The 24,064-nt window shown below is 39.5% G+C and overlaps 1 protein-coding gene across 2 annotated transcripts; it reads right to left on the reverse strand.

Moving 5' to 3' along the window:
• Positions 1-3,222: 3,222 nt before the first annotated feature.
• Positions 3,223-23,003, reverse strand: LOC133442047 (proto-oncogene vav-like). Of its 2 annotated transcripts, XM_061719939.1 has the most exons (29): positions 22,854-23,002; positions 22,521-22,623; positions 22,211-22,327; positions 19,528-19,644; positions 15,386-15,444; positions 14,605-14,670; positions 14,141-14,249; positions 13,431-13,526; positions 13,200-13,268; positions 13,022-13,125; positions 12,831-12,930; positions 11,914-12,009; positions 11,745-11,813; positions 11,560-11,646; positions 11,225-11,310; positions 11,011-11,146; positions 10,811-10,920; positions 10,140-10,241; positions 9,834-9,928; positions 9,726-9,742; positions 9,549-9,585; positions 9,265-9,401; positions 7,326-7,391; positions 7,151-7,182; positions 6,090-6,200; positions 4,559-4,646; positions 4,311-4,440; positions 3,616-3,767; positions 3,223-3,522 (listed from the first exon to the last, which is right to left on the reverse strand). In XM_061719939.1, the coding sequence occupies exons 2-29, from the start codon at positions 22,605-22,607 to the stop codon at positions 3,469-3,471; spliced, it is 2,529 nt and encodes an 842-aa protein (XP_061575923.1). In that variant the 5' UTR covers positions 22,608-22,623; positions 22,854-23,002; the 3' UTR covers positions 3,223-3,468. The 2 variants fall into 2 exon arrangements, with proteins under 2 accessions (XP_061575923.1, XP_061575932.1); XM_061719948.1 differs by lacking the exon at positions 3,223-3,522 and having other exon boundaries at positions 3,622-3,802; positions 22,854-23,003.
• Between the last annotated feature and the right edge of the window lie 1,061 nt (positions 23,004-24,064).

The following is a 24,064-nucleotide window of genomic DNA, read 5'->3' on the forward strand; positions in this document are numbered from 1 at the left end:
GGAAAAGAGAGGGTGCTGAAGAAAGTAGATGAGCAGACATTCTCCAGTGACATCCAGGTGGAGAAAGACAGAAACAGGTGTCTACAGGAAGAACTCGTTTCTGCCCCGATTTCATTGGAGGAGTTGACCCTTAGGTTTAAAACCGAAGAGGAAGAGCCAAGGAAGCAGGCTGAGACACAGGAACAGGAAGTGGGAAGAGAAAGGACGTTAAACCAGGACAAAGTTTCTCAGGAACAGTAGCTCCTCGACAAACAGAAAGCTGAACAGGAAGATCTTCGTCAACAGATGGCACAAGTGATGACCTTTCCACAACAAAGTTCTGAGGACAAGGGGAAGAGTTTACAGAGCTGGAGAAGACCAAGGCTTCATACCAGGAGCTCAGCTCAAAGTATGAAGCTGATATTTCAGCAGGACAATAAGAGTTCGAAAGACTGCAGATAGATCTGAGCAAAGAAATGGTCACTCACCCAAGGGTTAATCAACCAACTCAGAGCTGAGCAGGATGCTGAACATGAGAAACTGTCCCGAGGGATCGAGTCTTTAAAACAAACTTCCATCCAGCAGTAGATGCTGTATTAAGCTCAAAAGGGCGATCTGAAAACTGAACTTCAACAGATCATCAAATGATGAAACTCTGGCAGAGAAACAAAGGAGCTCATTTTGGAAAAGAGTCAGACTCTTCCTGGGTTTAAGGAAATCCGAGAAACGCAAGAAGAATAAGACCCGATGAGAGCGCTTAAAGTTACTGTCCCTACCTTATCTGCATGAATAAAAAGATTCTCCAAGTAAGTTTTCAATTAAATGTCAAAATTAGATTATATTTGATCTAGTATAATCTGATTGGGTTTTCTCCAGTTGCTTCAGTTTCCCCCAAATACAAAAAGCACCTGTGTGTTTTACTGGCAGCTTTAATATGTCCATGGAAATGTGTATAAACATGCAGTCATTGGATGTGGTGATCCCCGTAGCCACCTGATGACATCAGGAATCCCCGGATTCCAGCATCTACAACCCCTAACAAGATCAGTGTACACACACATATTTATTTCATTTTAAATACATTTTCCTCATATACTGCACTGATAGTGATAGTTTAATATGTGTGTGTGTGTGTTGTATCAAGAGTGTACAAGAATTCAGCTTTAATTGTTATTTCTCAGCATTCATAACTTCCAATTAAATACTAAATACAGGTAACTGTTCTGAACCCCAGACAACATGTAACTAGTTTGTTACCTGAAGGTAACTACAGCATGAAAAAAAATGATCAGGAACTGATTTAAAAAATCAGTTATTTGACCTCTGCTTCATTAGCACGAGGCAATCTGAATTAAAATGTTCTTTAATCAAATAAAAATAATAACTTCTACTTTCTCTTAGCGGGCAATGCTGACTGCAGATGTTTATTAAAATATCAAACTCAAAATGAAAGTGAATTCATGCCTTTTTAAACAGCAGCATCTCTGAGGCTCTGTGTTTTCTTTAGCAATTAATGTGATGATTTCTATTGGATCATTCAACCAACGTAGCCTATGAGCAGGTTTCAAATGTATCAACAGATTTACTGAATAATTACATGGATTAATGCAAAAAAACACCAAAAACCTTAAAGATCGTCTTAATAGCTTTCAGTATTATATTGATAGACTAGTATGTCAGTACTTTGTTATACTATTAAATATGAAAGACCCCCACATGTTAGAGCAGACAAAAGGTGGACAGTTGGTGCAGTTAACTGTTTATTTTTTGAGCAATCAAATAAATAAGCCTATGGTGAGACATTAATAAACATTCTGAAGTTGAACTCTTTTAAAAGCCTACTGTGACTTTGTCCAGCATGTATTCTCCTACACAGTCAACAAGGAGATCAGGTTAGATGACTTGTGTCTAGATGCGTCCAAACCAAACCGAGTAACCGACCCATCAGCTCTGGGAGCACGATCCTGCGGTAAGCGCAACTGATTTTATCATCCCAACTGTAGAAAACAGCACTGGGAGGCAAAATATGAACTAACATCTGAACTATTTGAATTATGTTTACTGACATTAAACTCCTACTGAGACACACTGATTATACATATTTTGAATTTGTTTAACAGCTTGATTTGAAAACCTTGTAAATCATTAGTTATTCAATGGTGCTGGAAATGAAGACATGCAAGTCTCCCAAGGTTTTCTCTGACTGTATCATTGTCTTTTATATGGTGGAAAGAATTGACTTGATGTTGCTTTGGAGGTTTTAATCTGAGCTCACATTGACAAGATTTCTTGCTCGACTCTTAGGTACAAGAGTGAGAGGGTCAAGGTGAAGACTCACTGTATGTCCTTTTGTGGGTTAAAAAAACCCAACCATGTCAGCCTTACACCATGCCATTCATCCCAAGTCCCAACAATGAGTAGACATAAAAAAAAGTGCAGAGGCTGTTGCATTCACTATTTTCATGCTATTTTCTTTTAACCTTGTAAAATTTGTGAAATCTTTTTACCTGCAGTCATAACAGGTAAACAGAGTTTATTGCATTGAAGGTATACTTGAAGTCCTGTATTTTCAACATTTTAATATTCACTTATTTTTTACTGATTTGAGGGGCTGCAGAGAACATTAATGCTCAAGGTCTACCTTTTTAATCTGGCTTTTAACTAATGTCCCCTTTTTTAATCCCATTTTAGACTTCCTACCCTAGATTTTATGTTGAGCCAAGCTGTTATTTATTGCCTTATTTGTCAATTTCTATTACACCTTTTCATTATTATTTTTATTTCATTTTCTTATATATTTACTCATCTTGTCTAATAGCCTCTAGTTTTTTAACAACATTTTTTTTCTCAGTGTGAGTGTTCTGCATTGTGAGGGCTGTTGTCTCCAGTTGCTGTGGTCCTGACCGGTCCCCTCTTCCCTGGGTGGTGGTGGGTCCGTACATCCATCCCACACAGGTGTTTAGCACTCTGCTCACCTGGGGGTGGGATGTGCCCCCTTCCAGGCAGCCCAGCCCTGGTGTAGAAGCCGCCCCGATGCAGACGGCTCCCCATGATAGTGTTTCCTCATTGGTTCTTTTGCACCCAGCAAAGTTTTCCATTTTATTTTTTATTTTTTATCGTTGATCATGTCTTATCATTAATAGGGGTTAAGGTTGGCTAGGAAGGTGGTGGGCTAATGGGTGGGATCAACTTTGTTTTTACTGTTAAACACTTTGTGTCGCATTTTATTTATTATATAAAAGTGGTATATAAATAAAGTTTTATTTGATTTTGGACATGGATGCACACATTTGTTGTGAGGTGCGCCGTGTAATTTTACATTTAGCCAGACAGGCCTGGTCAGTCGAATACAAGCTTTATTCACTCTACTGGACCCTCAGCGGTACCAGCTTCAGTTTCACACACACACAAAACCATCACACTCATGCACAAGTGCTGAAGCAGTCGCTCACATACAGATTTGGTCTACACATCTCCTGTGGGGTCATGTCAGCAGTAATCGGAGTAATCCTCATCCACATAGTTGGACGGAAACAATCCCACCTGGAAACATGGAAGTGGTACAGATAAGACAGGATTTAAGAACATATTTTCACTTTTTTTTTTCAATATATGTAATCTTTTGTGCATTCTCACCCGGCCATAAACTTCTCCTTTCCACCAGCCGTTGTGACCTTTCTTGGACAGGATCTTGATGGTGTCTCCTTCTAGCAGCGACAGCTCTGAGCGATCCCTGGCTGAGTAGTCATATCTGGCCCTCGCTACGCCAAAGCTCCTCATGCTGCCCCCTGTGAGACAGAGCCCACATTGCAGCAGGGAGACGCTTGAAAGAAATATTTGACATTTTGGAAAAACATCTTACTCCACTTCATATGGAGAGGCTTATGAGAGAATTTTCATCTACTGTTGAGTGTCTCATCCACGAAACATCACCAGAAGATAATTAGTATACAGTGAAAAGTGGACATGGTTGTATAGATCTCACCTGGCCTTAACAGCCATGGAAGTAAATGAATCCCCTTATTTAACCCATGTCTACATAACAAATATGTGTATTTTCTTAATATGAATTATCGTTAATTTAAAGTCACTGCTTGTAGTGATAACCTCTCTGACCACACGGGGGCAGCATATCACAAGACAGCTCACACTAAAGTGCAAAAGTACAAAGTGGTTTTACAAGACATTCCAGACCATCCCCACTCATGAATATAGTATTGCTAGTGTCTCTTTTGTCAACACAGCAGAGTTATATTCCCCCGTGTGGTCAGGATCGATATTACTACATAGAATGGCTTTCATTTGCTCATAGGGAGGATTTGAAGAAGTACCTGGTGTGACATTTGGTGTGTTATTCGGTGAATTGCTTTGCTCTGGTTGTTTGTAAGGCGTACGTAGCGTGGTGTCCACATCTTTAAAGTACTCTTTTAGAGAGTTCTGCTGGTAAAACTGAATCATCTCCTAACAGGATAGAAACAGGAGAGGAGATTCAGTCAATCACAAATCTACCTGGTATGGTTTGGTCCTGGTTTGTCTGTTTGGTATCAATGTCTTGGCCAAATGAGAGCACAGCACTTACAGTTAAACACTTGAAGGCTTTCTTTTCATTGATGCGGTACAGGCCTTCACTAGAAGTGATCTTAATGTGTCTGATGTCCATGTTGAACCTACAAAGCACACAGAGGGGTGTGGGTAAAATAGATGAGAATGAAAAGAAGTGTAATAATTCATGAGAATGATTATTTTTAACATCTGCTCAAATTTAAAATTGTGAAAACATTTAAAAAGAGATGCACATGACATGTTTTTTTAAAAAAAAACTACAAAATGACTGATGATTTGATGGCAACAAGGATCAAGGACTCTTACGAAAGGAAACCCTCACTAAACTCAGACAGAATCCATGCAGAATGTGAACCATAACTGAACTATTCCTCTCATGTTTCTCGGCTTTTATGATGTTTTATTGAAATCTGAGCTCACAGGCATCCTTCTCTGCAGCTGAAAGTAGCGTGAGCTCCTCAAATAATTAAAGAAGACCTACAGTAGAATACATAGAAATACTTATTTATCAATTGAATAGATCTTTAAAAGTACAAATTCAATACACTATCACTATATATATAAATGTACATGGAGTAGTTTAAAATGTGTAATTTAAAGTTAGTTAAATAGTTTAAAATCTATTTAAGTACAAAGAAAACTAGTCTCCTCGGCCCCTTCAGCCGGTGTGTTTCCACTAAACTGTAGCGGCACACAAGAACCTGACTGAAAAATAGCGCCCCTGGCGGTAAAGCCGAGCAGAAGAATGAATAGAAGAAGAAACACGTAAACAACGGATGCTACTTCCTTAACATACACCCCGGTCGTAGCGATTGAGATTAAAAGACCGCCCCGCCAGACCTCTATATTGGTGTAAAATGATAGCAAGACCCGAACCGACTCGGTCCAACCATCGTTTTTTTCATGTAATCTCCAACTTCATCAAATGTACTCGTAGCAAAATGTCTCTGGTCCAAAATTCTTAAGTGATTTGTGGTCACATGATTTAAGTTCATGTGAGAGGGCTGAAAGTAATTTCCTGCTTCTAGAACACCCAATCAGCAAAGACCACCCATCAGGTAGCCCCGCTGGGCCGAAAAACGTCCCTCTCCTACTACAGGGTTGTTTTTTGTACCTGGTAATGGAAACTTGCAAAAAGCATGGACCGAAAAATCTACCCGGAACGCCAGCCAGTGGAAACACGCCTTTAGAGGCTTCGTTTGTCAACATAGCAGAGCTATATGCCACCATGTGGTCAGAAGCTGCACTGCTACATAAAATAGCTTTAAAGGCCTGTATAGGGTTATTTTAAATTCTATGTATCCTAGGTACTTAAAGTAAGTAGTTTGATGTTTATCATAAAAAAACAACATCGACCCAATGAAAAGTAAGGAAAGGCATAACATGGGGACCTTTAAGACACATATGTTCATACTGTTAAAGCAATAGTACATGCAATCTAAAATACATATATCCTAAAGTAGCTGTCATCAGTTCAGCTCGCTAATGCTTCCTACTGCAAGAGGCCATCTTGTATTCACAAAGAAAAAGCAGAACAAAGGTCTCACTTGATACTGATGGCATATTCTCCTCCGTCTTTCTGTCGCACCAGGAAGGTTCCATCAGAGCGGGGCATTAATAGGTTTTTGGCGGCGGTGCGGTCCATGTTCCCTGCAAACCTTGAGTCAAATGAGAGACACTGTTAGCGAAAATAAAAAAAATACAAAAATCATGCAATATGTTTACAACCTTTTGAAGAACAAAAAAAAGCAATTGTCAGCAGTAAGATTCTACTCTTGGTCAATTCAGGATAGTCAGGAGTTTTGTGACTTCAGCTTAGCAGTGTGGTCAGTATGAGAAACTCTGGAGAAACAGAATGATTTAACTTCCCTTCAGGACTTTGTTCCCTGTATTGACCATTCTTTGTGCAACTCTTATTTAAACAGCATTCAATGTTATTTTTGTGGCCCAATCATCCTTTAATCCTATAGTAACATTTAATTTATGGTAACCCCTATGTTATCTTTAAAAATGAAGAACTAAGAAAGTGTTCGAATCTATAGTGCTTTTCTAAAGGAACTTATCTGCTTACCGGTATCTACTAAAACTATGAACATTGTTTTTATGTAAAATGATGGAGTGTTAATTATATTCTGACTGGTCCTGTATAGTTTTGAATTGGATTTGTGCTGACATTTACATAGCAAAGGTCCATGCAGTGCGTGGGTGACATATTTAATCCTACCACTAGATGGTGCCAAAGTAAAGCTATTTTACAGTCATGAATACTTGTTTTAAATTGTGGTTATTGTTCTCTTGAAGTAAAATATCAGTTACATTTAAATATCATTTAATAGAGCAGGTCATAGCCACATAAGGGTTAGTCAACTCGCTGGGCAGTGAAACGTAGCCACGTCCCACTAACCTAAAAGTGTTACAGTATGTCACACAGCTTTACAACAGACCAGCACTTTCTCAGTGTCTGCTTCTCTTTTTGTGGCTTTGATTAGGGTTCTGTGTTTGCTCTGTGGTGTCTCTCAGTTAGTTTTGCATTGAATTTAGTACAGGAAGAAATCATGCACTGCGACTAACTGAGTGAGAAAAATGATTTGTTGCACTTCACACTCACCAGCTGAAGCCAGAGAGGTCTGGGGTCGGCCTCTGGAAAGGGATGAGATCACAGAAAAGTTACATGTAAGTCTGTGGTTATGAAAAATATGTTGCTTTTCAATGTGGATTCTCTTCATAAGAGGTAAAAGTATTTGTCTGTCACCAGCTCACGGTGGCCACCGGCTCATACTCACAGAGACATAGGGCTGAACCTTTTGGCAGGGGAACCATCCCATTTGACCAGTGGTCAGATTTCTTCCCTGAGTAAGAAACAATACAAAACAAAACAAAACAAAACATCACGTACTGAGCAGACCTTTAAGTTGTTACGAGCATAAACCAATCATTTATACACATTCTGCAGTAGACTTATAGATGTAGTCTTGTAAACCCCGAAATACTTGTATGACAAAGATTTTGAGAGATAGATGAATCCTGGATAAAACAACGTGTCTTTAATTCCAGTACTGCCGCTGTGTAGTGTTGGCTGAGATCAACTTTCCTTTCAGTGAACAATAAAAGAGGTAAATGTCTTATTTTTTTTTAAAAGTTTGCTGAGGGTGGTGGGTTCACTTCTGCTTATTTCTGTGACTGTAACTTTATAAACACAGTCTCCTGTGTTCCTTCAATTATTATCTATATTTCATTTTCCAGACTTATCTGAAGACAGATTTAATTAATTATATTTATCTTCAATCTGCCTGCGAATATCTACAATGCTTGAAAAGCTTTAAATGCCGTCCTTCCAGCTTCCCCCAAGAACAACACATTATTATTATTATCATCATCATCATCATCATCATCATCATCATCATCATCATCATCATCATCATCATCATCATCATCATCATCATCATCATCATTATTATTATTATTATTATTATTATTATTATTATTATTATTATTATTATTATTATTATTATACAATTTGAGTAGTCCCTTTTCACATTCACTGATTGTGACAAAGAATTTTCTAGATTAGACATTGGGTAAAATCTCTTACCCTGCTTTTAAATACCAAAAAGAAAAAATGTTGTGTAGTGTCAATTAGAAACTGAAATGACATATGACGTGGTGAAAACAGCGTTAGCAGCCTGTACTCTTCTTGGAAGTGACTTCAAAACCTTTTACACACTTTTAATTTCTCTTAAAGGAGCATGAGGCTCCTTTAAGAAATGAGACTCTCTAGCGCCACCCTTCACCACGACGGCCGTCGGGGGTACTGCAGCCAACAGCGAAGCCGGCACAGGAGAACGGGGAGAACGAGCATGCAGCGTCATGTGACGTCACATCCGCAGGACAGCGCGGGAAATTCCGGCCCGGAATTGTAGCACATTTTGCAGCACACAGCCTGTTCAAGGCAACGGAGAGATACACTAGAGGGCTCATTCTTTTTGGTTTGGAACGCTTCATCTGACATTATTACTAGAAAACTTAAAACGTATACACATTTTTTTCATAAATCCTGCCTCAATCCGGCCTCAAGCTCCTTTAAGTGTCTTGAGAGAAATGATCAAGTCCAACCTTATTAGATGGTGTCCGGAGAAAAGCCATTTTTGGGCCTTTCCATAGGTGTGCTAAAAAAATCAGGTGCAAATTATGGGTGTCTGTCAGACTCAGCGCAGCCTGAGATCCTGAGCACTTTGGAAAAAAGTTATCTTCTCAATTTTTTGGGATCCATTTTCCCTCCGTTGTGACTCGTGTTTCAGGCCCCTTTGCAGATAAACGGATAACATCACCACGCAATTATTTGACTGTAGGTCCCTCCAGGTGAAATTGAAATAAAAATGTTTTAACTTGTTATATTTGAAAAATGTATTATCACAAGTCTGATTCACTTGCAGTGTAACAGTAAATCAATATGAATAATAGCAAGGACATAAAACGTAAGCAGTCAAATGAATCTTAGCTATGAGATCACATATATTTTCAAATTTCAAAGCATGACAATGAATCACAGCAGACTGCAGACAGGCAGAAGTTGCAGGTTTGGCACGAGGGAGGAAGAGGAAGACACGACAGTGAGCAGCCGAAAGAGACTGAAACAGACTGCAGCATCCCACCTACACACGAATCACAGGAACCAAAGCTTGAAATCACATCACACGTTTTTTTACTCGGATATGGTTTTACCTCCCACCAGGCCAGGCCAACATCAGCCCGGATCAGCTCAACGATGTCACCCCTGGAGAGATGAAGGGGCTGGCCGAAGCCCACGGGGGGCGGCGGCAAACCATAGTACTCCTGACACACCTCCATCTTAGGAAATCCTACGAGTAAGAGTAAGAGGAGGTGTGATATTTGAAAGGAGATCTGAAACACCAAATTCTCAAGGTGTATGAGAAAACAAAAAGTGATACTTTCATTGATTATTTTAAAAAGTCTATGAAAGGCTGTAAAGTTTAAAACCATCTTACCAATGCTAGACTGCCCAGAGGGCCTGTGTGGTTTATTCTGAAGAAAAAAGATAAATGTGTGTATTCTTTACAAGTTAAATGAAATAGTCAATGTTAAATATGGCATACATTATAAGGGAACAGAAAAATCCACCACTTATCTTGGAAACATATGAAATATGAATATGAAAGACTTACCGGTACCTTCATTTGTACTGTAATTTCAAGGGAAAAATCAATGTTAGATGTTATTATCCCTCAGAATAAAAGTAGGGTTTGAAATAACTCAAACTGATGAACACAAACCTGAGCTCCTGCCGCAGGGCGGGACTCTGCCTAAACACTCTTTATGTGCTGCCATTTTACAGCGAGAGCATTGATAGCCTTGGAAAAATATCCCCCTGTTGATGACAAAGTTTACATCAGGAGACACGTTTTTTTCTCTCTCTCTCTCTCTCTCTCTCTCTCTCTCTCTCTCTCTCTCTCTCTCTCTCTCTCTCTCTCTCTCTCTCTCTCTCTCTCTCTCTCTCTCTCTCTCTCTCTCTCTCTCTCTCTCTCTCTCTCTCTCTCTATAAGCTATGGGAATTGGGAGAAAGGGCAACAGAGTCGTACCTTAACAACATTGAGCACGCCTTGCAGGAAGTGGTTTCCTCAAAGCAGTGCATCTGAAAGTCGTGGTTATTTGCATTGGAGTTCTCAGGAGACATGTTTGACCTGCAGCCACACAGCACACATGTTTTAACAAAAACTTGAGGAACCAAGCAATCCCACAGCTGGTTTCCAAGGAAGTGGGTTGCTTGACTTTGGGGAAAAATTTAAAAAAGGAAAAAAGAACAAGAAGGGCTAGCTAATCGGCAGCAGCCTCAGTGCAGAGAGAATGAAAAAGGACGCGATAAATCAATCCACCCTGAGATAGATATGTTCACAAAACCATGTACACACACATACATGGCTTATTCAAGTTCTAAAATGCTTTCTGACATTTGTGATTATTTGTTCACTTTGACTGCCAAGCAATTTGACATGTTGCCAATTGTTAAGCTGTCGGGGGAACATGCAGTCTATTATTTACATATTGGATAAGCAGCGACATCAGCTGTTACGTGAGCCACCTGGTAAAGTCTGATAACCGTTTCTTGTCTTCAAGAACTCTCAGGCGTGAAATATCTGGTTGTCAGATTCTTAACTATTGTTGACTGATCTTCTCTTACTGTGCTGTTTGAGCACGGCGCATAGTTTCAGTGTGTATTCATGTGTCCACAAGTGCACGTGCGATTACTCACATAGCCATCTCGAACTGTTCAAGCCACTTCTTCTTCAGCTCTCTGGTTTTGAAGAAGAAATCGTAGCCGCACTTGCCATAGCAATTCAGCAAGAGGAACAAATGGGACCACTGACATATACACACACAGACATGTACAGTCAGTCTTATGGATGACTCATGTATGTGATGTACGTCCTGCTATAATGAAATATACAATACCTTTTTATTATCCTTCTCCCCCGTGGCTTCATCTCGTATCTGGTAGTGATGTAGTTCAATGATCTCCTTTAGCTCAAAAGTCTCTCCACTCTTCTTCTTGCAAATAATCACAGCTTTGTCGAAAAGAAAGGCGTACCTGACGAGCATTCAAACACGGCATCAAACAACAGCGTGGAATAAATCGAAACAGCAGAGAGCCATGCGGGGCACGCACCTGTCCTGTTTAGACTTTTTCTCAGAGCTAGAGATCTTCAGCTCCCCATCAATCTTGGGGCGACCAAAGAGAGCCAGAGACTGACTCTGATAGACAGAGAAGATCCAAGATGATCAAAACAAACAAAACAACTATAGTATACAACCACAAGAGAAAACTACACATTGCAAAAACAGCCCCTGTTGAAATAACCCTCCAAAAGCCTGTCAAATTGTTGCTGATGTGGTATGAAAGATTTTCTGGAATAGAAGCCTTATAATTAATAAAATAATCGAACCACTAGACAAAAAGTTTAAAAAAATTCTTAGAAATGACTTTTTGCAGTGCAACCTCACCAAGTTTTCTATAGACATCTGGAAGCTGGTTATTTGTTTAATGATCTCATTGTCTCGTTTTACTTCATTGACACACTGCGCCAGGTCCTGCAAATGCATACAAGTGTACACAAAAAAACAAAAAGTTAAGTATCTAAAATTCAAGTTACTGATAAAAAAACACAATCACACACTCACACACTTACTCTCATGGCATCAAGAGCTGTTCGAAGGTTGTCCTTTTCTGTTGGGTCGGTGGTGTGTTTCACCAGCTCCTGCACACACAAGAAAAACCACACCATAGTAGAAGTGCTGGACACAAGTAATCAGAAAATGGTGACATGGTGATATGGTGATGCAAGAGCACAGACATACCTGTAATAGCAGGTGATATTTGAGGACTCTCTGCATAGGGACCATGAGCAAATCTCTGAGAGAAAAACGACCACTGTTTGCTCTTTTTGAACACTCCTGAAAGAGAAAGAAGAAAAAGCAAAACATCTGTGGTAAAAACGAAAACACAAACAGATGTATTCCCTTGGGGACTGCATTTGAAGCTACATTTGTTGAACTGTCAAGAGACTGCAACAGCACTCAAAATAATCTCAAAGGAAGTAAAAAGATTAAAAAAATAAAATAATTGGATTGACTATTACAGACTATTTAACTAGTTTTGAAAATTTTAGTCAAAAACATTTTTCTTACCCCCTTGGCAGAGATATTTTTGGTTAAAATAAGACAGTTTTGACTAGATTTAGGAATATTCGGCTTATTTCTAGAGGGGTGTAGTAGTCCCCTCGTCATCTTTTTCCCCCACTGACTACCTGATGTGCATTCGTGTAATCTTTTCTTAAAGATTACACAAATGTGTTATCTGTAAATAAAAGGTGGAGAAAGTTTCTGGGCCTAAAGGAGGAAGCAAAAGCAGAAATAACCGAAACTTGCATTGCACTGCACATTGCAAGGCGTGACTCCCAAGTCTGAGAAAAAGATCCCCTTACAAAATATATTAATCTGTTTCTCGTCTACTTATGATCAGTTCTTATTAAAACATAAAGCAAGATACCGAACTTGAGGTATGAGCATGGCAGTCCCAAAACAGCGCTGTCATTGTTCCTTCAAAATGCCTCTCCTAGAGTACACTTAACGGAAGTTAGAAAATTAACTATTCCCCAAACAACTTCCCCTCATTCCTCGCAAGTTGCCCATCCAACTCATTTAGAAAAAGAAATGTTTCCTCTTGTTCTGGTTTCTTGCTGCTGCTTATGAGAGTGTGTGTGGGTCGTCCTCACCTCCAGTTTCATCCGGATATCCTCCCTCACATTTGAAAGCTTGTCCAGGTATTTTGTCGCTGCTTCCACCTGACTACAGTAATGACCGTACAGCAACAACCTGCAGAGAGACAGAACATGCAGCACCCCAGTGTGGTGTGAGTGGCTGGCACAGACAGCGGGGTTTGTGAGGATCTGCGTGTGCCGTGTACCTCTCCTTGTAGCTCAGAAACACATGGTGGAGATTCTTGGCTCCGTAGCTTAAGATGGAGCTCCGAACTTCTTCCAGTAAACTCCGATGGGTGGCAGCCAACTCCTACAAAAACACATTTGAAAATGTGAAGGTAAACCTGTATGTACAGCAGCTTTGTGGATCATCCCCTTCTTTACCGTAATATTGACGAAAATGCTTTCAATGTCTTCAGCTTGGAGAAACCTTTCAAGTGGCTTCATAAAGTGCTGCGCAAAAGAGGAGAGAAAAGAGGGGTTTTTAATCCATCTTGTGCATGAGTATTTGTCCCAAGCCGTACAGGTTAGATCATTATTGTGCACTGTTCCTAGCCTATGAGTGATGTTCCGTGTGTAGATGGATATTTTATCGTACTGAGACTGCGTACTCACCTGCAAGATAGATTCCAGTGTTTCGGTGTACTTTTCTTCTGTCTGTCGAATTTCCTGCAGGCAACACTCTCGCTTGTCGATGCCTGTCTTATGTTGCTGCATATAACATACAAGAAAAATGTCTGGATGTTTTCTTTCATGTCTGGCTGCGTCCTTTACTCCTCTGCATCTTCAGCACACAGATGGTTTCTGCTCTTCGTTTTGATTACATTTATGCAATTTGCTTTAAATACAATCAAAAAGGCACAGTGTTGTAATAAATGCTGATGGATGATTATTTCACAGGAATGAATATGATACCTTTTCCAAAATATTCAAATGTTCAATCAGCCTTTGAAGCCTGCAATGTGACATTTTAAGAGCCCCGATTTTTCCAGACCGTGGGGAACCTGAAGACTCCTAAAGACTGCTAATCTTCATTACACAATAATCCTGCCATTACGAGTTGTAAAAAATGGATGAAGCTGTTGTGTGTGCTAGATCAATGGCACAAGGTCTCAGGTGACAGGTGTCACGTTTTATGAGATCACAAATCAAAGTTGTTGGGCAACCTCTCACTGATGTGACCAGTGAAGGGTCTGGACTGTAGATTTTTCACTTTTCTAAGCTTTATGACCGCTCTGAAAGATCAGAGTTGTAGAAAGCCTCTGCATTCCCAGAGGCAGCCGTGAGGCTTTCTTTTGTTCGAGGAATCATAAAGAACTACTCACAGTCTCAGGCTGCTCATCTGTCCTCATCAAATCTTCATAGATCTCATCTCCTTCGTTTTCCTCATCCTCCACGAAATCATACAAGTCGTCATCTTCATCCACTGTGTCACTGACAAAAACAACACAAACGTCAAAATATGACCAATAAATACACGTTTTTAGAGACTGAGACTGTTAGCTCGCTGGAAGCAGACAGATTATTTAACAACAAACCAATCCAGTTTCAAAGTTGCTCATTTCTGTTTTCATGTTTCTATATCCAGAAACAGCACATGTCTCTATGTTTTGGAACGTTGTCTTTGGAAAGATCTTTAGACAGTAACACACCGAAGCATATCCAGTCTTACTCCGTGTTCCAGCTTGGTTTCATAAACTGAAACACGTTCAATTAATTACTACATTTTGAAACACATTCTCTTGTTTCTAAAGAATATTGTGGCAGGATAAGTGAGAAAATGGCTTACTCTATTTGGTCAGACAGACCACTGTAGATTTCATCATCAGCAGTAAATCCCGCCAGAGGAAAAGGTCTGAAAAAGAAATCAAGGGTTGTAAACAAGGAAAAGTATCAAATTTGTCGTAAAACGTAGACAAGCCTCTTATTACAACATAAACCAGCTGATCAAACTTTGATGTAAAGGATTTTATGGTTAAAGTGCTTCTGTCTAGACCTCTGTCCAGAAGATGCTGTATGGGGGATTATATTTAGGAAATAAATATCAATTGTCTTTGATATCAGGGTTTTTAGTCTCCAAAACATGCAGATATCTGCAAGGCTACATGCTGTTACCTGGCAATCTATCTCTGGAAGTAAAAAAAGTTGAAATAGATGAGCCTCCTCTCCTGAAACTACAAAATCATGACATTTGAAGGACCAAGCAGTCCAACAGTGAGCTGCCGCTACATCAACTTCCTGCTGTGCTGGTAACATTTCCTGTCTGAAATTCAACTTTTACTGAACTACGTCATTTTTTTGATGCTGTAAAGACACACACATATTTATATTCTCAAGAGGTTGAATAACTTCTCATAGATGTTGTTAATGCTGTAACAGAAGCACTTTAACCGCAATCATCAACATGATTTTGGTTTCATCCAAATCTGTTGTCAGTATTAGCAATATACAATGTGTTGATGAACTTTATAAATGCTGTAAATAAACAAAAATACTTTTTTTTTATCTCCTTACAGTTGCTCCAGGGCAATCTCTAACCAGTATTCATGTGAATGCAATAATCTACTCACTGAGCTCCTTTTTGTAGAGCAATAGATGAATGAGACAAGATGGACAAGGTGTTTATGACCTGTTAAGCAGAGACACACACACACACACACACACACACACACACACACACACACACACACACACACACACACACACACACACACACGTAAATGAAACATCCATAAAGAGAAAGCAACACAGATGTGTATACAAATAGTAAAAGCTGAGTCACACATTTAATATTAACATTCATTAATTAGACTTTGATCAAGTTTCATTCTTATTATTATGTATCGAATCATGCCGATCAATCTCAGAGCACTCATTTCATGAGTTCATTTCATTTCAAGACTTCATAAAAGTTGTTTCTGATTAAGACAACGTCTGACTAAGAGTGTAACATTTTTGTAATCGAGAACATTTTTAATGTTTCATGAGAATTAGTAAAACTAAGTGAAAAACATTGTGTTTTCTAACACTAATAATTAGGTATTTTGGTTACACTGCCTCAGACCTCCGAACTAGTTTTTTTTTTCTCACAGCTGCATTAACAATAGATTTAATGACTGCTCTAAAAAATAAAATAAAATCCTACTGAAGAGGTCTTTTTTCTCTCAGTCAGCACAGTTTGATTTCTGCTTTCATTCAAGATAGAAGGAGGAAAGTCCTTATGAGAAGTGAAAGTCTGTAGGGGAGGTTTTGAGCAGAAAGCATTTAAATAAAGTAATTTATCACCCCATCTTATAAATGGCTACTTCCTCAGTGGGACTGTAGGAACAGACATTTACCGTCTTGGCTTTCCTGTGATGATCTGGAAGAGAATATCAAACCACTCACAGCTGTCAGTTAAGTACAAAGCTGGACAGAGCCAAACACAGTGTTTAACTCCGCCCTGAGTTGTAGGATGCAACTAGGGTCATTCGCCCAGTAAAGGATTAGACTGAATAAATTAACTATAAAGTCATTAAAACTACTTCTGCAATGAAACAAAGAGTAAATATAACTGACACAAAAGAGCAACAACTATACATTTCATCCACTAACACTAACCCGTCCCCAGCTGGTCTAACGTGCCTGTTGTACCGTGAGAGGACTGAATACATATAACCCACGCAGGTACAGGAACTACATGCAAACTCCACACAGGTCCCAGGGGACATTTAAACAAGGAACTTCTTTTTAAGCAACAGAACAAACCTCCTACATCATTTTATGTCTGGTAATAATAATATTATTACATCAGTTCATACATCAACTGTTATGAAACCTCGTTGTTATAACATTATAACTATAAATTGTGCAATGGATTCAAATATTTTGCTGCAGTGAATGAGGGACTGTGCCTCTTCCGCGAGGCTTGGTGAGGGCAGCACAGTGAAATGGGAAGCTCAGCGCCGGTACACATACTATAAACTAAGTAGAAGTTGAAAAGCTTGTTAAGGGCCCGGCCCCTTTTTGACTAATTGTGCTGTTGGAGGCACAGCTTCCTCTTTGCAGATAAAGTTAAACAAATGCTTATTTTTTGAATCAGTTCCTATTCAGTCAAAAACTGCTGCAGAGCACAGGAAAGTGAAAGAGAACTGTAAAATGCTGAATTCTCGCCATCCCTTACCAGCTTCAAATTAGAAAATCACTGAGCCACTTCCTGTTAGGGCTTAGTGGGTGTCTGAAAGCTGCAGTAAGCTGTCAGACTGCCTGGTCTCATTAGAAAAAAAACAACAGCTTTGTCCGTATCTAATGGCCTTATAAAGTATGGACAGAAGTAGTGACATGGCAGCATCTGTACACTATTGAATTGTGTTGGACAGTGTACATGTGAGATGACTAAAACTGCAATCCACAAATTCTGTATATTTCTTTATCATTAAAGATATGTCTTTAATTGCCTTAAACTATCCTTTTCATGTGAGAGGGCACAAATTGAATGGATTGGTGAAAACACTGGATCAAATGGGTATCAATTTCACGGTCGTTTAAGACATTTAAGAGTCCAAATCAGCGGCATTACCCATTAACAGTGTATCTATACAGGACTCATGGCAGAAAAATAAATCACTAAATTCTTTATAATACAATACAAAATGCATGCATTGTCATATATTTTGTATATGACGTTACACTTGTTACAAGACGCATGAATATCTTCACTTCACAAGCACATCTGAAGGTATTATTAATAACAATGGCGTATCCCCTTTCCAGACAGTTGGGATGTGTGTGTGCGTGCGTGCGTGCGTGCGTGCGTGCGTGCGTGCGTGCGTGCGTGCGTGCGTGCGTGCGTGCGTGCGTGCGTGCGTGCGTGCGTACGTGCGTGCGTGCGTGCGTGTGTGTGTGCGTGCGTGTGTGTGTGTGTGTGTGGGGGCGTCTAACGTCTATGTGAGCGTGTCCAAACATTAAAGCAGATATGGCTCACGACCGTGCAGCCATGGTAATTGGTAATCCTCTTAACTAGATGGTTTAACAGTGATTATGTGACATTCAAAAAATGTCATGACATCAATGCCTGTCATTGCTGAAGTGGCAGTGGACGAAATAGCTTGAAATATATTGATACCAGTATGTGCAACAGATGGTCTGCAAATTCAGCAGCTCTGTGAGAAGTTTAGACGTGGAATTGGCTGTGAATCGGCCTGATTAGTACAAATGACTCTGAATTGTGGCTGCTGCTACTTTACAGATCTCTAAAGGTGCTCTCTCTCTCTCACTGTGTTGCAAACGGGCAAATAAAAGGGATTGTTTGAAAGCAGTGGCTGATATTTACCAACAGAAAATCAGCCAAGAAAACATTTTACACATTTTCAGAGTTGCAATATTCTGGGGTCACCTCTTCTGTGAGATCAAGTTATTTCTGCCATAATGAAATATAGAAATGTAATTGCTATTTAAAAAAAAAGTTTTTATCTGTGATATTAGGATTATAAGGCTGAGGCAGGGACATGTTTACCCCTCTGTTGCTTCAGCTTCTCTTTTGACAGCATTTTTTAACAGGAACTGATGAGACCAGTTACAGACAAGACAAATGTGACAGTTTAGCACCACAAGTGCTTAGTTCACAGCTGGATACTGTCGTCACAGAGGTTCATTCTACACGCAGCTTTCACAGTGCCATGCAGTGATAACAAGCAAAAACAATATTTCGAATTTCAAAATGAATTTCAAATGTAGATCCTTTTGACTATAGAGCGATTATCCATATTGGCTCAGCCCATCTTAAGGCTTGACGGCAACAGACTTTTTTTTTCTGGATATTGGTTTTCCTTTTTTTCTTTTCCTTTTACATGTCTGGATACAGCAATAGACTGTGGGATTTCAACGCAGATATTTCCACCCCACAGCAATGATGCAATGTCTCTGCGACATCATTTGGTATTGGGGGGGGGCAAAGATTTTTGCAGAGAATCCATGTAATTTCACACATGAAATATTATTTTACAGTTGTTGAAAGATTTGTCCACGAACTCTTACGCATGGATAAACACCTCTCCAATTTTACTTATAAAAGGTTCACTGGAATTCACTTTTTACAGAATATTTGGCCTTATTTGTGACCATCTAATCAAATCAAGTGTGAGATGTTCGAACTGTCGTTCTTTTTTTTTCTAAATTTCATAAAATCTTTCCAGCAACAAACTGAGCAACGGATTGAGAATATACAGTATTTCTACAAACAATAATGCACCAGGTTAAATATCTGATGCTGAGACAAGACTGTAGAAAAGGTGTTGGCCCTTTCACGTAATCATCCAAAGATTTGCTGTATCCTTACTCCAGCTGTCACTAGGCAGGAAGCTGAGTACACCCTGGACAGATCGCCAGCCCATAACAGAGAAAAACAAGACTTACACAACAGGAGACAAACTCTCAGCATGAAGATGAGCAAAAACCATCAGAAGAGCTAGACAGCAAATTATATAAAAATCCCTCCCAGAAGCCTGATCTCCACATCCTCGTGATGGTCTGCTATTACACGCAGACATGAAACAGCCTAAATCCACACATAAACAAGTGTTACAGCATGCTTCGTGTTCGAAAACTCATTTTCAGGATAAGGTTCTCACGTTATAATACAATCAAGGTTTTTTGTTTACCACCAACTTTGATATTTTCGGAAAAATTAAAGCTATTCAAATCCAGGGACAGACAGGTGATACTAGATTGATACCTTTCCAAAGTCTCGCACATCAAACAGTTCAAAGGCTTCAAACAGCTCACTCTTCTTCAGACAAAACCTCTCTTGACAAACTCCCAGAAACGTCCGGATATTCTTCAGGCACAGGAACTAAAAACAAATAGAAAGACAGACTTGGGTTAGCATCAGTTCAGTTTATTTATTGACATTATTAATTGTCACAAATCTGTTTCAAATGTGGTTAAACATGCTATGTCCTCATGCCTTTGACTCTAATGTCTACTGAACATCTGCTAATCCGTTAGTTACACAACAAATCGTTAACCGACAATCCATTTTGATAATCCCAAAGGTTCCTGCAAACATTGCTCTGTTGCAGCATATTACAAACGATTTAGCTGTTTATTTAGTTTAATTTCTCTGCCAAAAGGAATATTACTGTGTCTTGCAGTGTCGACAGAAGAAATTTGAAGAGCTTCGGGGAAGATCTTATCAGTGTTTTACACAACATCCTGCTAATTTAAAAAATAAACAGAAGTTACCTTACTCTATTGAATATTGTTTTCTAAGAAAGTGTTATTTTATGTAAATGAAACTATTAAAAACAAATATAGCCCAGAAAATGACTTTGTAGCACAAATTATTAGCCAAAAAAGCCAAATGAGACAAAACCTTTTAGAGACTAGTGAAATGTAAGACAATAAAACAAGATGTATGATTGAGTTGTCAAATATTTAACATGTTGACAGACTTGTTGATGACACTAAAGGGAGATGCTCATCATATAGCCTACAAAATGCACGTATTGCACTGATACTGTATACAAAAATAACTGATGAGACGAGAGGCAGCGCGGAAGGCTGCGTTATAAATCTAAAGTATAACGACATAAGAAACCACACAGCGCACAGCGTGGAGGTTAGTCTTTGCAGCTTAACATAACTTCCTGAGCTCTCTGTTCTGCCTCTGTCTGTCTGCATATCTTTATTTCTCTTTCTTTCTCTCCTCCTGAGTGTCTGTCTGTTTTTCTGTCTGCCTGCCAGCTCAGCAGTAGGAAATACGGAACTCTTATTTGAAGAAAAAAAAATGAGAAGAGGAAATGTTAAGTTCTGACTAATATTGTGGCACACACAACAGCACAATCATTCAGGAGCTCATATCAGCAGAGTTACATACTCAGCCATGCCACATTAACTAGTGTAGTAATCCCTGTTGCAAGAACAGTGGGAAAATCCTTGATCAATGTAATTTCATCAAGTGTGTGAATGTGTGTAGATGTGCCTGAACGTCTGAGTGGACTGTCTTCTGCTATTCAGCGGATATTTCTCCACCATGTTTGACCTCATAGGATTTCCCAGTGTTTCATATGTCTGTGCCAGAGCACTGTAACTACTGCACACACATAGTCACACAACACAAGACCTTCCCAAGACTTGATCAGACCAAACACGTTACAGCTTTTCTACTACTTAGTCATTTCTCCTTCCTCCCGTTGACCATTATCTTTATTTCACTGTTGCTTCTCTCATGTTATTATCTTCCTCGTCAGATGCAGACCCTGTTGCTTGCTTGTTTCATTGGTATTTGTTTGTTCAGTACTTAAAAGGGAGGACAGGCCAGAATAAATTCAAATTATTACCAGTTTCCTGTTTGTACATTAAACCTGCTGCTCACCACTAAGTGTGAGTGCACGTGATGAAACGTGAAGTATAATTTGTACCCCAACTGAGTTCTAATGCTACATGTCAGTCAAATCAATAAAATATTAATGAAGTCAATGAAAATTGACCAGTTTTTACGAGTTTTTCTTGAATATGGCATTATTTTGTAGAAGAATAATAAGTTTACATATAATGCTCTAAGACCCGGTGCAATTTGGGCCCCGTTTAAGAAGTAATATATGATAAAGACAAAACAATGTATGATGTCTACATATTTGTATGTCAGGGCTTAGGAGGTTAAAGAGCATGATATATGATTATTCATTTGTGCATGACTTCAGTTTGGCAGTATACTAGAAAAATGGTTTCCATGGTTTCATATAAAAAAAAACAAGAAGTCATGCACAATTGTGCGAAGCTGCAGCATCTTGCAACATTTCACTGAAATGCTCCATTCTAGCTTCTGTTTCTTTAACCCTTATCCAATCTGCTTTGATTGGTCAGGTGACTGGGCAGAAATAGTTAAATGCAAAACAGCTCAGTGTGCCAAAGTAGCAGGCAGCCGCATGCTATGGTGATGTACCGTAGGTCCACATAGGAAGAATAGCCCAGAGTACAAACACTGTGTTTAAAAGTGTTATCTGTGGTAGAAAACTCCCCACGATGTGAACCTTGGGCTTTTGTAGCTTTGTATAGATAAAACTCAGCACTGAAAGTTTTTTTTTCTTTTTTTTCAATAACATATTTGGCTTTGGTAAAAGAACGATTTTGATAAAACTGATTTTTTTTCATGCATGTTCCTCTCTCAGTGCTTTCTAATTGTTTTCTTTGTGTGTTTCTCATCATCATTGCAGTCATCATCATGATCATCATCATCACTCATCATCATCATCATTCTGTCCACGCTCGACAAGCTTCCGGATGAGTTCAGATATAGATTACAATATTTTCTTATCAGGCAGCCGGTGGGCATCAGTAATGCATACCGGCAGAGTGGTTGCTATGGAAATGACCTATGAAAATGGAGGAGGAAAAGATTTGTGTCCTCGTCTCACCTGGGACATCTGTGGCCTTAGGTTGATCTCTCTCAGGTTGACAGCCTGAGGTAGGAGGTTATTGAGCAACTGGCAGAGCAGCACGCCATCTCTCAGAGCTTGAGCGAGGTCACACACCTGGCCACATTACACACACACACACACACACACACACACACACACACACACACACACACACACACACACACACACACACACACACACACACACACACACACACAAACACCCCTTATGAGACTGAAGAACTAAGAGAGCGGATTGTATATTTGTATGCAGGAGTGTAACTGTTGGAGAGACACAGCTGATTTACCTGTGCGCCCTCCCATGTGACCCGGTGGTTCTCAGGGAGAACGCGACACTCGATCAACCACATCGCACACTGCCGCCACAACTCCATCTTTGGTTTCTGATGACTGGATAACAAAGAATTGAACCTCTCCCTTTTTAATCTTAGACAAAATTACAAGTATTCACTCAATCTGACTTCAGTTAGCAGCATATCTGTTGGCCCACAGTAAACATACTGCAGGCACACTCATGCAGCCCTTTAAGTTATTGAAACAGTTATCTTGAAAGTACAAATAGTGTTGTTTTTTTTTCAACTGGCTATCAATGTAAGATGACTATTATCATCAGCTCTTACCTTCACTAGTTTCTCCTGGTGGTTCGGTCTTCTTGCTCGATGTTCACCCCACCGCCTTACTTTCATTATCTCCTATTCAGAGTTAGGCGCTCTGGTTCTGCCTTTCTTCCGTGGTGGGTGTTCTGCAGAGCTGCACTGTGTCACAAGCTTTTAACTTCATCCCGCAACTTCCTTTTTCCTCTGACGCACCCTTACATGCACACGTTCACACACAATGACATGCACACAAAAAAAGCTGCTGCAGTTTCTGCTACAGGCTGAGAAAAAGAGTGTGAACCTGCATTGAAATTGTGTCTTAATGCATAGTAGTTAGTTGACAGGTTAAGAGATGATGACCGAAAAAGAAAAAAAAAGCACTCATGGTTATTTTATTTACATTTGGTGCCGTTGGGCTATTTCTTTAAGTGGCATGTGGTTCCTCAGAAAATAATTCTTTAACTTTAAGTCTCCAAGAGTCTCTCTCACACACACACACACGCACGCACGCACGCACGCACGCACGCACGCACGCACGCACGCACGCACGCACGCACGCACGCACGCACGCACGCACGCACGCACGCACGCACGCACACACACACACACACAAACACACAGTAATGTATCTCAAGGAAAAAGACCAATTAGAGACTTATGTTTTTGTATTGAATACTAAACGGCTGTGAAGTCTGCCCAGAAGCTCAGAAACAGATAGGAGATTGTCTTGATTTCAATCAAGGAAAAAAAAACAAAACACATAGCTGCAGAGTGAATACTGAAACGGCAGCTTACAAACTCTGACAGCACCCAATATTGATTTTACCGGTATGTGAGCACATTTTCTGATTCACGTCTGAGATCCAAAACTCATTCGGATGGAACGTCTCCAACAAAGATGAGACGCTGCGAGCTTCCATGGGTAGAATTTTGATTTCAAAGATGGGAAAGACACGGTGATGGCTTAAATCTTCAAAGAGCTTTTGTTTTCCAGAGACCCCTATATATGCAAATAACACCGACTTACCCAACAGGCAAAAGAAAAAAGCACAATAAAATCCCTTGAGAAGGGAGAAGTGCATTAAAAGTTTATATCTGCTCTACAGAAAATGTGATATAAATAATCAATTTTATGACATTTTTAATGTATGATGTAAACTGGAGGTGAGAGGTTTTTCTTTGCAAACACAATTAAAGTGTTAATTAATTTTTTTAAATAAACTTATCACTTTCAA

The sequence above is a fragment of the Cololabis saira genome, chromosome 1 (assembly GCF_033807715.1).
Source record: "Cololabis saira isolate AMF1-May2022 chromosome 1, fColSai1.1, whole genome shotgun sequence".
Classification (NCBI taxonomy): domain Eukaryota; kingdom Metazoa; phylum Chordata; class Actinopteri; order Beloniformes; family Belonidae; genus Cololabis; species Cololabis saira.

What these genes read in the sequence shown, in the direction of transcription:
- LOC133442047 (XM_061719939.1), bottom strand. Translation starts at nt 22,607, where the DNA reads ATGGAGTTGTGGCGGCAGTGTGCGATGTGGTTGATCGAGTGTCGCGTT. An exon ending in CACTGGAATCTATCTTGCAG is followed by an intron (nt 13,269 to 13,430) that starts GTGAGTACGCAG and finishes TCTTTTGCGCAG; the next exon opens with CACTTTATGAAGCCACTTGA. An exon ending in GCATTTTCGTCAATATTACG is followed by an intron (nt 13,126 to 13,199) that starts GTAAAGAAGGGG and finishes GTGTTTTTGTAG; the next exon opens with GAGTTGGCTGCCACCCATCG.